General features: G+C 34.2%; 2 protein-coding genes across 4 annotated transcripts; one reads left to right on the top strand and one right to left on the bottom strand.

Annotated features, from left to right (window-relative positions):
* The first annotated feature begins 250 nt into the window (after positions 1-250).
* LOC121204493 (autophagy-related protein 3) lies at positions 251-3,353 on the top strand. Of its 2 annotated transcripts, none has more exons than XM_041074344.1 (10): positions 251-603; positions 807-877; positions 991-1,107; positions 1,190-1,353; positions 1,671-1,756; positions 1,858-1,909; positions 2,008-2,073; positions 2,200-2,327; positions 2,607-2,709; positions 3,016-3,353. In XM_041074344.1, exons 1-9 carry the CDS (start codon positions 443-445, stop codon positions 2,701-2,703), a joined length of 942 nt encoding a protein of 313 aa, XP_040930278.1. In that variant the 5' UTR covers positions 251-442; the 3' UTR covers positions 2,704-2,709; positions 3,016-3,353. The 2 variants fall into 2 exon arrangements, with proteins under 2 accessions (XP_040930278.1, XP_040930279.1); XM_041074345.1 differs by having other exon boundaries at positions 254-603; positions 2,833-3,353.
* A 1,606-nt stretch (positions 3,354-4,959) lies between these two features.
* LOC107900820 (E3 ubiquitin-protein ligase BRE1-like 1) lies at positions 4,960-14,990 on the bottom strand. 2 transcript variants are annotated; one of them, XM_016826537.2, is made up of 19 exons: positions 14,057-14,990; positions 12,949-13,110; positions 12,744-12,822; positions 12,261-12,488; positions 11,985-12,146; positions 9,891-10,084; positions 9,726-9,809; positions 9,502-9,621; positions 9,220-9,406; positions 8,956-9,116; positions 8,769-8,840; positions 8,492-8,568; positions 7,606-7,800; positions 7,201-7,273; positions 7,041-7,127; positions 6,175-6,312; positions 5,892-6,094; positions 5,634-5,799; positions 4,960-5,423 (listed from the first exon to the last, which is right to left on the bottom strand). In XM_016826537.2, exons 1-19 carry the CDS (start codon positions 14,165-14,167, stop codon positions 5,289-5,291), a joined length of 2,634 nt encoding a protein of 877 aa, XP_016682026.2. In that variant the 5' UTR covers positions 14,168-14,990; the 3' UTR covers positions 4,960-5,288. The 2 variants fall into 2 exon arrangements, with proteins under 2 accessions (XP_016682026.2, XP_016682027.2); XM_016826538.2 differs by lacking the exon at positions 8,769-8,840.
* Positions 14,991-15,218: the final 228 nt, after the last annotated feature.

Below are 15,218 nucleotides of genomic sequence, written 5' to 3'. Positions count from 1 at the left end.
ATCCCCGTTAGCCAAATTAAGGGTGAGTGGCTAGAACCAACCATCTAAGGCAGTGCTAGATTTGAATTTTTCTTATTTTCAGTGACCAAATGAAAACTTACAAGAGTTAGCTGATTAAATGCGAAATTTACCCAAGTATTAATTGAGGGGCGTAACCTACACATGCGACTAACCAATCACAGCCGTCCGTGCCAGACCATCGGGTTTACGATGTCCAATGGGCTCACGGATGATAGAACTCATACGCCACACGCTATTATTTTCTCCTACGCAACACAACACCACAACGCAAGCGCATTCGACGATCCCTTTCTCTCTCTACCTCGTCCGTACGGGATCTCTAGGATTTCAACCTTCGACTTCGATTGAATCGCTAGGGTTTTGATTATATCCTCTCTCCTTTGATCGTACATTAAATTGAATCAAGAAATTCGGAAAAAATATGGTACTTTCTCAGAGGATTCATGAGGCATTCAAAGGAACTGTGGAAAGAATAACAGGGCCTCGAACCGTCTCTGCTTTTAAAGAGAAAGGAGTTTTAAGCGTCTCCGAGTTCATCCTGGCCGGTGATAATCTCGTATCCAAATGCCCTACCTGGTCTTGGTATCTTCACCATACTATCAACATATGTATCTTTGGTTCTTTGTTTGTAACTTGCTTTAGTAGTTTTGGAATTATATGAATCCTTTTATATTTTCATATTATACATCGACATTAATGGATTAATAGTTTTGGGGAAAATTTGTCGTATAGCTTCATAATTCATGGTATAACAATTTAACTCAGTGAATTGTTATGAATACTAGGGAATCTGGAGAGCCAAGCAAGAGGAAGTCCTATTTACCGACCGAAAAGCAATACTTGATTACTAGAAATGGTAAATTGACCACGATCTCACTTAATTTTCTTTTCTTGTTGTTTCAATTGATTTTCCTTTGAACTGCATATCTGATTAGTACTAGTAATTTTATTTGGTGATTTTGTGGTTAGTGCCCTGCCTAAGGAGGGCTGCGTCAGTGGAAGAAGAATATGAAGCTGCAGGAGGAGAGGTTCTTCTTGATAATGAAGACAATGATGGTTGGTTGGCAACTCATGGTAAACCCAAAGGTATTATCTTCTTCCTTGAGGTTGTGCTTGTGTTGATTCTAGGATGAATTTGTGGACTTCACACGGCTAATCTTCCTGACAGATAAAAGTGATGTGGAGGAAAACCTGCCTTCAATGGAGACTCTAGAAATAAGGCAGAATGCTGTAAGATCAATACCTTCTTATTTTGGGGTTGGTGAAGACGAAGAAGATATACCCGACATGGCTGATTATGAAGAAGCTGACAATCTTGTTGAGACTGATGCGGTAAGTGCTGAGAAACTTATATGATTTCTGAGATTCAAAAACTAGCCGAGTAACTTTTTCTTTTTGTAACCAGTTGATTTAGATTAGCCTTTTATCAGAGTTCTAAGCTTATCAACCAATGTCCTGCATTATCTTAATATTACATATCTTGGTTAATACCTTTGAAGGGGGGGGGGGGGATTTATGTTGTGATAAGGTGCAAGGATATAGGTTTATGCTTAACAACCTCTCCTCAAGGATATAGATTCTAATTTCTCTTTCCCTTTTAGAGGTTCAAATGTCTGTGTACTTATCTGATATGTCTCTGATCAATGCAGGCTACTTTACAACCGACATATCTTGTTGCTCAAGAGCCTGATAATGACAATATTTTACGGACCCGAACCTATGATGTCAGCATCACGTAAGACAATTCTGGTGCCTGCCAACATGCTTAGGATTCATTTTCAGGCTATGTATTTTCTTGTGAAATCTCAAACTTGACAAACATTATCAAATTTGTAGGTATGATAAATACTATCAGACTCCTCGTGTGTGGCTTACTGGGTATGATGAGGTAGGTATTTGAGAATCCTTGTTTTTACAGCTGTGTATTCAAATATTGAACTGATTGATATGGCTGCAAATGTTGTCCTCATCTGAATTTGTTTATAGTCAAGGATGCTCTTACAACCAGAGCTTGTTCTGGAGGATGTTAGTCAGGATCATGCACACAAAACGGTAGGCTGTATTTACTAATTCAAATTATATCTCTCATTCTTCCTTAAGTGGTAGGAGTACAGATTTTAGTTTGCTCATTAGGAATTTGGAAGATGTTTTTTACTCTATGCTAATTTACTGGTATAGGTTACTATTGAGGACCATCCTCACTTACCTGGGAAGCATGCATCCGTACATCCATGCAGACATGGGGCTGTCATGAAAAAGATCATTGATGTGCTTATGTCACGTGGAGTAGAACCTGAAGTTGATAAGTAAAACTTTTGACCCCTCACTGCTAAATTGCTTGGAATTGACCCTTTCACCTTTGAGAAAACATGTGTGCGGTGTGATAACTTTTTGGCACAATTTTCCTTTACAATTACAATCATAATATTCTTCTCTTACCCTCTTAAAGATGCAGTATACATTTACTTTTGGGTATTCTACTGCAATTACTTAGATTGTTACTGTGAAGCAATTCTCCAATAGATTAGATTTTACATGGTGTGACTTTTTCCTCATGAATTGTTATTTCATTTGAACTATTGCAGGTATCTTTTCTTGTTCTTGAAATTTGTAACCTCTGTAATTCCGACAATTGAGTATGACTACACCATGGACTTTGATCTTGGCAGCACGAGCACTTAATTAGAGGTAAACTATCAATAAATGAAGGCTTTCTTGGCTTAAGATCCAATTATTCATCCAATTAGCAGTATCATAAGCGGTTTGCCTTAGTCTGATGATTACCAGTAACTTCATTTCTTTCTTTTTCAGTTTTATGATCCCACAGACATAATTCTGCAATGGTCGAAATTTTGAAAGTCCAGCAGTACATGTGGGGTCATAAGACTCGTAACCCCCAAAAATATCTTTATAAAGTATATTCATGCCTTTACTATATATGTTCCCCATTTAATGCTACTTGACAAACACGGACCCTATTTTTGTAATCTACAGCTATGGCTTGACAATTTATTGATGGATCATATTGGGTATACCTGCAACTGCTTGTAAATGCATATCCCGTGCATGATAATCACCCTTCCTAGTATTCATTGCTTGACTGAATTACTGGGTTCCCACGGTGTTTGCTTCGTTCGTTAGTTCATATCCTACTCAGGGCCACTACACTTGTAAATATGCTGTCTCTGTTATCAGACTGGAACTTTGTTCTCGACTTTTTTATTTGGAAAATTTTCATGCCACAAATATTGTTTCGTATCAAAGAGCTGATTGTACGTGGCAAACTTAATTTGCGATTGTGAATTAGCAAGGCTACTCTATGGTTATTACTAGATTAACTAGTACATGTACATCGTTTTTTGAGGATTTCCAACTCTTTGGAAAGAAGTCTGCGAAGTCCTGAAGGACCCCCAAGACATATTCTTGGGGTGTTCGTCCTTTGTCAGAGCCCTACTAAGTTCATAGAGTAACTTTGTCAGAGTGGTGGCAGGTTCATGAAGTGGGAGTGCTTCATCCACCAAAGAAATCCCAACCTAGTAGGATTGCACCCATGACAAATTATTTTATGGGTAATTATGGTACCACTTGCGCGATTTCTTTGGTGGGTGAGATGTTTTCACTTTATAAATCTGTCTTTTGTTTTTTGGTGAATTACAGGAGGAGGGCAAAGCTTTAATTGCAATATAATTAGTGTGACTTGAATTTAAACTGCACTTGAGGTGATAAATATCCTACTCATCAGGTCCACACAGGATACTATAGACCTGTCATTACATTAGTTTTTGACAGAGTTATTCTATGTACTTGAGTTTATTGAGTTGCGATGCAAAATTTTGAGCCTATCAAATACTTGGGGTGGACTGACCCCTAATGGACAATACTTTGCAGCCTTAAAAAAGTAGGAAACCTCGCTACAAATATCAATCATCAGAAATGTGCGTATGGTCAAAGTTACTGTCTAAAGAGCAGGACCATATTATTTATCGCACCTATGGATGCGAAAATTGACAATCTTGCCCATTAACGAGACAACTCACTAATGCTTTTAATAGTATATGCTCATCTCATGTTCCTATGAAAACAGATAGATTAGTTCTAAAGGTTGACATTCATAATTCTTAATTTAATCATCAGCATACTGCATTTATCATTTGCAAGTTGGTTTGTATTGCAAAATGTAATAGGCTTGGATAAAGGACTCTGACTAAATAGTATGGGCACCTCTGCCACCAATAATTTGCCATTGCTCATTAATTTGGTATTTATAATTGTTGTTAAAAAGTATTTTGAGAAAATAAAATATATATTTGAAATATGAAATTATAAAGTAACAAATATATATTTAAATATTTAAATTATAAATATTTAATTAAGTAAATATAATTTACTTAAATAAAGCATCTTTATTTTATGTATTATTATGATCACGATATCACTATTATTTTGATATTAACAAAGATTCGACTTAAGTTATGATAAAATAATTTACGTAATTCATCATTAATATTATTTTACATATGAAAATAAATTTTAGATATTTTAAAGTAATTAATATAAATTGTTTGTAAATTTTAATTTGAATATGTAAATAATAATTAAAACTCATAATTAATATAAAAAAAGTAAAATTATAGTTTCACTTTTGACAAATTTTCAACTTTTTAATTCTGACCTAAAAAGTCTTCAAAATTATATATCTATCATTGTTTTTTACTTGAAAAGTAATAAAACTCAATGATAACTCAAGACTCTAATTCACCCTAAGAAAATCCGAGAAAAAATCCAATAAATATTTCAATAATTTATCACGAACTCCCCAAAATCGAAGCTCATTACTCTTTAAAGAAAATGCTGTCATGCAATTACAAAGGTTCTTTTGTTGCAGTATGCATAAAACAATAAGAGAACATCTAAATGTTTTCTTTCAAGCAGCCAAAATTTTAAATAAAAACTCCATATTATTTCAGCGGGGAAAAGAATTCCTTGGATTATTGAATTTGATCGATTCTGAGTGACTAGTCTGCAAATATTGGCTCCAAGCACTTAAATGAACAGGCAAACAACGCAAATACAATAAAATTACCAAGTAAAATCAACAACTTGGAGCCAAACAAGAAAACCTGTTGGGATTTGCACTAACCAAAATGAGCAGGAACCCTCTAGTTCAAGTCAAGATTCTTTTCTAACAAAGCTCTAATAGAAGAAGAATACATGGGAACCTGTGAGTGTCCTTGTGTTGCCAAATTGCATTGATGAGAGTTCCAATCTCAGATATAAATAGGTTTAACATCATTAGCACCAAAGCTAGCAGCACACACTGGACACTTGCGCTGACGACTTTCAGTAATATTTTTTTGAACACAAGGGTTGCAAAAGAGGTGGTAGCATTTTGTAATAACAACCTGAATAAGGGAATAAATAATCTCTTAAGTAACTTCAGAGAGAGAAGATTAAAAAGAAAAAAGTCAAAATATGAGAGCATTGATTGAAACAAAAGCACCCTATCCTATTGTCAGTGCTGAATAAAGAATAAAAACTCGAGCTAAAACAATGAAGGGCCTCGTTGAACAATTGCCACTTGGAAATAATCATTAAAAAATTTGCACATTTACCTCTTTCGGTCTGTCAAGACAGATACCACACTTCAGTATTTCCTTGTACTCTCTAAGTTCTTGTTGAAGCCTTTCCACAGTTGATGATCCTTCCATCTCAGTTTGAAGCCGTGACACCTTCCTTCTCGCCACTTCCAATTCCTCCTCAATTCTTTTCTTGCTAAACCTAATGGATGAATAAAGTGAGGAAAGGCGTAAATTCACTCCATGCACTTACAGCAGAGGGAATTTAAAGAAAATATTAACAAATTCCTTTACCTTTCCTTCTCTAATTCTATCTGCAAGTCCGCCAATGCCACTTGACTTTTCTCAATTTTAGATTGAGACTCCTCCAGTGACTCCCTTGCTTGATGAGATGATTTTCTCACATCTGACAATAGTTTTTGTGTATTTTCTAACCAAACTGACTTTTGAGTTTTTTCTTCTTCAAGTTTCTGAACCAGGTCTGACCAGAACCTCAGCTGCAAAACCAGTTGCTCAAGGATCAAAAACGTCCTATTACTTTCAGAAGATTATTTTATACAAAATAAGTCAAGTATACCTGATCCTCAATTTTTGCAGCTTTCATCTCATAGAAGTTGAGGGATGCACTGGATTGTTGAATCTCCTTTTCCATGGTATGTTGCTCCAAGAGGAGAGCATCTTGCAGCTGCTTGGCCTTCGCACGTTCCAAAACAAGCTGAAAAGGTACCATTGAAGCTACTAGATCAAGTTTTAGGAGCAAAAATTCAAGTAAACCAACAGAAACATACAAGTACTCTACATGAATGTAAATGTCACAGAATAGCATGATGAACCTAGAGTCCAAAGCCTGTTGGGCCAAAAATTTCAAAATAAGCAAATCCAAAAATTTCCACAGCCCTGATATATTTCGAAGGTTAATTCAGAATTCTCATTTTGATAAAATCCTAACATGGAGGTAATCATAAGTCCAATCAGAACAGATAACTCAGCACGAAGAACATCTATGAATCTTCATTCCATGAATTAACAACCAAAGAGACACCAAGCACCGGATTCAATTTCCCATGTTCCATCTTCCAAAACTTATGGAAAATGATGCAATTCCTTCTAATTGTTAGTTATTCATGTTTGGCTTGCAAGTGAAAGCTTCTATTCCATGTCAAACGTCTTTTCCTATATGCAAGCATCCATGAACTTATGAAATTGTTTCGGTTCAAAATACAAAGTCAATAGCTAGTTATAATTGGGCACTTTGATGTTGGAATTGAAACAAAGAGTCAAACAAATAACCATACCTAGCCAGCATAAAGACATGAATATTAAAAAGAAAAAAATGTGAACAGGACTCATCACTTTATGGTAGTAAGTAGCAAAATGAATGCAGTAAATGATACACAAAACTTTTAAATGAGCAGAATATCCCAAACCAAACAAATCGATTACCTTGATGTTATAGTCATCTCTCTCCGTAATTTGCAGCAGTAACTGCTGGTTTTGCGTCTGCATGTCATCATATGCTTGTCCAATTGACTACAGAAAAACCAAAGTAAAGCCTCAATCATGATAGTAAAATAAAGGCAAGACTAAATGACCAAGCACTGACCTCTAATTCAGATAAGTAAGCTTCATTTTCCTCATTTTTGGATTTCAAAGTATCAGACAGCCTAGCCTTATTCCTGCAATATCAATAATCTTAATGCTCTTCATGCTCTTCTCATACTCCTTGGTTTGATAAACAAATTCTAGATGAGAAGATAAATATGGGAAGCAACTACACTAATACCTAGTAGATTATTTCCACTACATTTACATCTTGGCTAATGAGAATTTCAACAGAATAGAGTGCGATGAAATTGCCTAATTAAATAAACATTTGCCTAATGCAGAAATGACAATTTTATGTTTTCTGAAAGGTCTAGACAACATCCCCTTTCCAAACATAAATGAAAAACTCAAAATAAAAAATTTAAAAAAAAAAAAAAAAAACAGCAGCAGCAGCAAGTTTAACCTCTTGGAAGCCTCCAATTTCTGTCGCAAGTCAGCAATTTCAGCTTCTGCAGCAGCCAACCTTTGCTGGGATATCGCTTCAGCTTCATTAGCTTTCTTAACACGCAACTCCAAATTTTGCTCATCGAGACAGGATTTCAAACTTTGAACACGGGCCCATGCCTTGTATTCTGAATCTCTCACTTCCAAAACATCTCTACAATCATAGAAAATTAAAATATAAAAATCCAGAACTACATATAAAATATGGAACCATATCAAAGTAAGCAACTCAAGTAATACTGACCAATAATCCAGAACGACAATGTTCAATCAATTGTCTGAAATCTCAATCATATAAACTCCAAATTCTCAACATCAAAGATGTCAATAATCAAAATCAAACCTCCCAACATATAAAACACACACACACACCTCCACAGATATTAGAAAACATATAGATAAGCTTCATACTGATTTTAAGGCAGTGGGACAATAAAGCTCAGCTAACCCAACAAAGAAAACAAGTCCACTAATAAATTCAATCCTATTTCCTAAATTTAGGTCTAGAATAGACATTCTTCCAAAATATGGAGAATATTCTCCATCATCAACTTATAATAGCATAGCATAACTAGTATGACATAAGATATACTAATACTAACATTCTCTTGAACCTTAGGCAACAATAATTTCCAGAAAAAAGTTACAGTACAGAAGAAACAGATGCTCATTTTAATTCCAAGCAACACTAAAACAGAAGAAATTTTGTGGAATAGATTTGTCAAAACATTGCTTACATATCCAGCATATTCTAAGGAGAATAAAGTAAACTCAATGTATCAAAGTTATGTGTGTATTCACTGCAGAAGAAAATAAAGAAAAGCATCTAGCATAGATACTCAGACCTCAAATCAGTCAATTCACGTCTATGCATCTCCAATATCAATTTCAACTCTGCATCACCTTTTTTCAAATCTTGCACCTGTAATAATAATAATACATATTGACAAATTGAGTTTCCTCTTTCTGCGCAAAAAAAAAAAAAGCATAAAGACTGAGAAGAGCATATTTTATTGGTAAAATTAGGCATCTTTTCCTTGAACTTGAACAAGAATATTCGTATCACAGGTTTCATGATTAAAGATTTAATCAAAATAATTGAGTAATATTACCCAATCATACCATGGCTTGCAACTTATGTATCTCAGCAACTTGGTCGGCAGATCTGATGGATAAATTTTCACACTCTTTCATCTGATCACAGATAATTATTTACCAATTCTTTGTAAGCCCATATAGAAAAAGAAAAAAGATGTCTATGCCCTTAAAGAAAACCAGGAACAACCACACAACTTATAAAAGTACCAACCTTCATATCAGAAATACTGGAAAGAGATTGCACATCAGCCTGAAGAGAATGAATATCCACAGCAGCCTCTTTGTAATTACCTAATTGACTCTGCATCGAACTCATTGCCTCGGGAAACGAAGAAAGCAAGCTTTTAAAATCTGCAACTATTTCCTTTCTTCCTGAAATGTAAAGTATTTTAAGTAGATTTCCAGGAAAAGAAAAGCTATAAGACAAAAACTGCAGATGATTCAGCATCAGAGCAAACAGCATAGAGCTTCCGACCTGGTTCTCTAGATGCCTCTTCAAGCTTAACTTTAATTCCCTTTATTTCATCAAATTTCTGTTGTATCTCTGCCTCCAGATGAGAAGCTTTAGAATCAGCAATTGCCAATAATCTCCGCAAAACATCAGCTATATCATTTTTTATAGTCAACTCCTTTTCTCTCCAAGCCAAGTTATCTTTCTCAGCCTAGAAGTTTTAGGAAGTTATAGTCAGCATCAGAATCGTATGCACTCAAAAAAAATGGCAAACAAAAGGCATAAATGAAACTACCGAGTAACAACCTGTAGTTTCTCAAATAAATCTTGATAATGGAAAACTTCTGACTTTGACTTTTCTAGTTGATCTATCATCGAAAGATAAACTGGGGAAGAAGAAATACCCTTCGTGCTTTTTAATGAGTTCTGTCAATCAGAAATCCCCATTCAATTTATATGACTGAATAAATAAAACTGCATTTCAGAAATAAATGAAAAAATAATAATAATTAAAAAGGGAAAAAGAAAACCTGCAAATTTGACAACTTCTGCAATATCTCTATCCTTTCTACATGAAGCTCTTTTAATTTGATTAGTCGGGAAGAAGCTTGTTCCTGTAAGAATCAAATTGATCATCGTGACTAACATACAATTCAGAAACTCCACGAGATAAGTCAAAGGAAAGTAGGGATTACCATCAGCTCTTTGAGGGCAGATTCCATTTCTTGCAGATCTCTATGCTTATCTTTGGCTTTATCACCAACAACCTGCTTACTACCGAGGTTTAAGACAGGAAAAAAGGCCCCTTTTGTTGCATCTCTTTCTGCTTTAAGAGCTGCCAATTCGCAATTAGTTTCCTTCAGTTCCACTGCTGCATTCTCCAATTCACCTTCAAAAAACAAAAGCAAATAAGACAGTCCACACTTAGATATTTGAATGACATCTCATACCTTTGATATATATACACAAAAATAACTGGCATTTGAACAGCAACGGAAGGGTTATCACCCGTTGATTAGTCCGTCCACAGCATTAGAGGAATATAGCAGTTTGGTAAGGCGCAATAAATGTCTGAATTGCATAAATATGATATAAATCTATAAATGCCAAAAAAGGCAATTGCCAAATGTGGATAGCCTATACCATTGACGAGCAAAAGGATCTTAAAAATCATCATGTGTCGTCCATTCAATTATTTTGAGGTGATTTAATTTGAAGTATTTCGTCAATAAATTATGTTTATTTTCTCTTACATGGATTTTAACAAATATGAGATTAATTTTCTTTTCGTTAATTCTTAATTTGATTTGATTTGATTTGATCATGACAAATTAATTGTATTTTTTTAATAGAAGGAGTCTCCCTAAATTGAATTTATAAGATTAATTTGGAACCATTAGTCAAGTTCAAACAAGAAACAATAACCAATAATAATTTCAATAGTTACGGACATAAAATATTCCGATTAATTGATAAAAATTGGTGCAAAAACTATATTACAAGTATCTTTCCTTTTACGATCAAATACACTAAATATCCTTAATTAAACATCTTTAATTGTTCCTTTTATTCACTATCGTAAATAGAAGACTGTTGAAACCTTAATGATGTTCAATGCATTTTGTAGTTTTTCTAGCATTTAGAATATTATCTTTTGTCCCCTTGTTTAGATTAGTGTTTTTAACCTTCTCAATACTTTTCTTTATCAATTATTAAGACTATACATATATTTCAAAAATTCTAAACTTTATAACAGATTGGATGACAAAGTACTACATAAGTAAGCATGGAATCATTTCTATTATGGCTATCCCTAGGATCATACTATTTAGTATATTCATTTAACAATTGTTATATTATTTCTTTCTATGTTTTCTTAATATTGTTCGAGTTCTAGTAAAATATTTTAATGTAGTACTCAGAATTTGTTTAAAATTAAATGCACTAAGCAGTTAATTTGCTTCAACAAAGATAAATGATTTTAAGAAAAGAAAAAAAATATAATCTCAGTTCATACTCTAATTTTAAAATCAGAATTATAGGGTATTTTTATACGAGGAATATGGTAGGGGTGTCCAAGGATCAAACCTAGAACCTGATGCAAACCAAAATTTCAGTTCAATGACCATTACATTACACCACAGGCTCGGTGACACTATGTTTTGATGTACTTTTTTCACTTCAATCATAATTATGATTAAAGTAATAACTCTAATAAAAAATTTGCTTTCACATTTATTTGGTGAAATCTTTTTTCATATATCATGTGTCCAAATTACACATGATATTTTGTACATGAGTTTTATTTTACCTTTATATTGCATTTGAAATATCGTTATACTCTGATAGTAAAATTTATTGTTTTTTATTTTATATTAATCTAATTATTTTCTAGCATTAGCAATGATATTAAGAAATTTTAATTAGAACCATTATTTTTTAATTATCAATATTTTTCAAACAAGGATGTGTATTTCTTTAACTTAAATTTTCTTGAGCTTTCTTTTACATTGTTAATTTAGTTGCAAAAAATTATTATAAATCATCATCCATGCATCACACAGTAATAAATCTATTTTACTTAATTACATTGCAGTCACGTACACTGATTTTTGTCCAGACCACCATATACATGCAAGTTCTATGTCACAAATGTGTTAAGAAAATATCTAGCATGCTACATCTGCTAAGGTGGCAACTAATAATGTAAACATCCAGAAAACCAATGATGATGATGATGTCTCAATTGCGTATAAACATACCAATTTTGACTACATAAAAAAGGTTACCTTTTAGTCGTTTAAGCTCAGCTTTATTCTTTGCACCAATATCGCTATGGTTCTGCAATACTCTCACCATAGATCTATGTTTCAAATGAATATCACCTATTGCTAATCTCAGATTCTTAACGTCTGATTCTAGTTCAATAGATGTTTTCTGCCTGCCAGAACCTAGCATAACAAGACATTAAAACGGTTAACTGAGTAATAACCACTAAAAATAATTTACTAAAAGGGGGGGGGAGGAAGACTTAGTACACACTATACACTTTCCTGAACACATACCATAGTCTGGATGCTCTTTCCGAACTGCAGCATATAGTCCTTCCTTCATGCACCATAAATCATTAATGGAAACTACTATATTGTGTAAAATGTTCCTAGTCTTTTCAGAAGCAGCCTGTTCTCGATCTTCTTTAATCTGCTCAAGATTATCTGAAGAGGAACTTTCAGTTGCACCTGTTTCCATAAGTCGGCTAAGAAAAGCATCCTCAGTAGGAGAAGGAGCCTCATCTACATGGTGCCACAAAAGCCTTCTCAGCAAGTATAATTGCAAAGCAAGTCTCTCTCTCTCTCTCTATATATATATACATACATAAACACACATATATATGACACCAGAAGAATTAAACAAAAAATCCAACTCAACCATATAAATTATAAGTTATAACAAGAAAGAAAGCATGGTCCTTGGAATTCTGTTAACAGTCCATTACAAGTGCCCATAACAACAATAAAAGAAAGCAAAACTTGGCAGAAGATCCTCACCTGTATTGGCCGCACGTCCAACAACTTGTCTGATAGACTCTCTTGTGTTGGTGGAATGTGATTCCAAGTCAGTAATTAGCTATTGTAAAAGGTTAATGTCAATTTCCATATAAAACAAAGACCTAAAAGATATAAGTACAACTTCCATCTTTTCTAATAAGCAGAAAATGCATAAAATTGTCTAACAGTTAGCATAGGGGCTTACTGCTTCCCAACATTTATTCACCACTTTCAATGTGGAATCATATGACTTTTGTTTCTCCTTCAGTTCAATGAACTTGTCCTCAAGAGCAGAATACTCGACCTTTTGAGCCTCTAACTTTTGTAGAAGCTTTTGATTCTGAAATTGCAGAATTGCAGTATCAAGCTGCACCATACCAACAAAAAAGGAGGTGGCATAAAGAGAAGGTTCAAAAATATGAGTTATAGGAAGAAAATATTTTCAACTTGGAAACCTACTTTTCAAGACAGATTAATTATGTCCCAAAAACACTATAATCTGAAATTTAACAACCAAAAAAGGAAAAACAAAAAGTTCAAAATAGTGAAAGCAGGAAAATATAGAAGCATAGATAAAAAATTTATAAAACAAATAAGTTTTGCAGAGAAGCAATAATGCGCCTTAGCAAACATAAAGCTAATGCCAAAATTTGAGGTTCCAATTTCTGATTCTAAAGGAAGATATTTTAAGGAAAAGTTAACGAAGTCCAACTTCCAAACTTCCACAGACCAATCAACCTATCCAAGCAAAACCCTGTCCCACAAAAAACAACAGTCACCCATATTCACTCAGCACACAAGAGACCGATGAATCAGCAATGCTCAACCAAAAACATACAGCTAAAATGAGAAGATTGGTACAAATAATATAATTACTACAGTGAGGTAAATGAGATTTGCAAAAGACTAAGTGGCAATTAAAGCAAATAAACCTGCATCAAATCCATGTCACTTGGGAACAAAGCAGCAACTAAACATTGAACCTAGCATAAAAAATCCTCACAAGTCAAAAGAGGAGAATTTTTCATATTCCTGATATCAATGTTTCAAATTCAAGCATTCAATTGAAACCATATATGATATATCCATGCATCAATTTAATACCATAAAAGAGATTAAAATGCATACTCCATGCTAATATACCGATGCCAAATTTGATTCATAAGAAATAAATAAAAAATTGCAAGTCAGAGATTACGCAATTTTGATTATTTTTCAAATTGAAATTTAAGAAAACATAAGTAACAGTACAAGCATAAATATCATCAGTTCAAATAAAAAAGGTTTACCAGAGTGACCAACAAATAATATACCTTCTTCTCCTCAGAAATTGGCAAGAGGGATTGCTTCTTTGCGGCAACAGCAGTGGGAGATAAGGAGCTAAAGTGACGCCGTTTTCGGCCAGCCTCACCAGTGCTCCCCATTGAACCCACCCCCACACTTAAAAACCCTAGAATTCCACCAAACAACCTTTAATCACATAAAGGCCAAGTAGAAATATCCACCCGAAATAAACCAGAATTTGGACCTGGCTGAATTTCCTGTAACAAAACCCTAGCGAAATTATCCGCTCGAAACCCTAATTCCTCAATTTGAAAGCCCCAACTGTCCGCTTTTCACACTGAAAACCCCAGTTTTATCAAATTTATAATCTCAAAAAGAAATCACCATTTCTCTATCTGAAAACGCGATAGAACAAAGGTCGAGTAGGAAAAGGAAATTAAAAAACGGGAAACTATGCTTGGAAGGTCGATTCTCGCTGCAGATATATAATATATATTTTAATAAACAATCTGTGAGTTGATGTTAAACCTATAACATATCTGACCCATTTTAACTTGCTTCACCCAGCAGAAAAAGTATAAACTTTCGTGAATGTCATAGAAGTAGTTTCCGGAATTGAGGGTAAAACCCAGTTTTTGTATTTAAATTACCAAGCATACACAGACCTGTGGGTGGGTGGGTGGGTGGGTGGAGAGGAATCTCGTAAACAAAAAATCTGAAGAGGTGGGAAGGTGTGACGCAGGGAAGAGAGTGAGAGGCGGAATCAATGATATTGGGTGGAAGGAGAATGGAGTAGTCGATTAGGACTGAGTTTGATGAGGGTTGGGGGGTTTCATTGGAGCTTCCAAACCTTATTGCCGATTGTGTCTGACACAGTAACATACAGAGTGGCTTTTGCTTTTAGCGGGTTGAATTGAATTACCGCCAAGCCTAAAACTGCGTCAAAATGGGATTTTGTTTTATGTGTTGTATTGGTAGTTTCCTTGCCACAAATGTGACGGGGTTTTGGGTTGGAACTTCAAAAATTATTTTATTTTGACTGCCAAATTCATCACGTTTAATACTTTTGACGATTTCCAAGTTATCCACTTTTTTTATTATAGTAACATTTTTTTATTTGAAAATTTAAATCTTTAAATTATTTCATTGATTCATTTGTGACACTAAATATATATACACTTAAGTTATGTA

The sequence above is a fragment of the Gossypium hirsutum genome, chromosome A08 (genome assembly GCF_007990345.1).
Source record: "Gossypium hirsutum isolate 1008001.06 chromosome A08, Gossypium_hirsutum_v2.1, whole genome shotgun sequence".
Taxonomy (NCBI): Eukaryota; Viridiplantae; Streptophyta; class Magnoliopsida; order Malvales; family Malvaceae; genus Gossypium; species Gossypium hirsutum.
This window is presented reverse-complemented; position numbering and strand designations above follow the sequence as displayed.

What these genes read in the sequence shown, in the direction of transcription:
- LOC121204493 (XM_041074344.1), top strand. Translation starts at nt 443, where the DNA reads ATGGTACTTTCTCAGAGGATTCATGAGGCATTCAAAGGAACTGTGGAA. An exon ending in AACTCATGGTAAACCCAAAG is followed by an intron (nt 1,108 to 1,189) that starts GTATTATCTTCT and finishes TCTTCCTGACAG; the next exon opens with ATAAAAGTGATGTGGAGGAA. An exon ending in ACCTATGATGTCAGCATCAC is followed by an intron (nt 1,757 to 1,857) that starts GTAAGACAATTC and finishes TCAAATTTGTAG; the next exon opens with GTATGATAAATACTATCAGA.
- LOC107900820 (XM_016826537.2), bottom strand. Translation starts at nt 14,167, where the DNA reads ATGGGGAGCACTGGTGAGGCTGGCCGAAAACGGCGTCACTTTAGCTCC. An exon ending in AAATTGGAGGCTTCCAAGAG is followed by an intron (nt 7,274 to 7,605) that starts GTTAAACTTGCT and finishes TTGATATTGCAG; the next exon opens with GAATAAGGCTAGGCTGTCTG. An exon ending in CTTACTTATCTGAATTAGAG is followed by an intron (nt 7,128 to 7,200) that starts GTCAGTGCTTGG and finishes GTTTTTCTGTAG; the next exon opens with TCAATTGGACAAGCATATGA.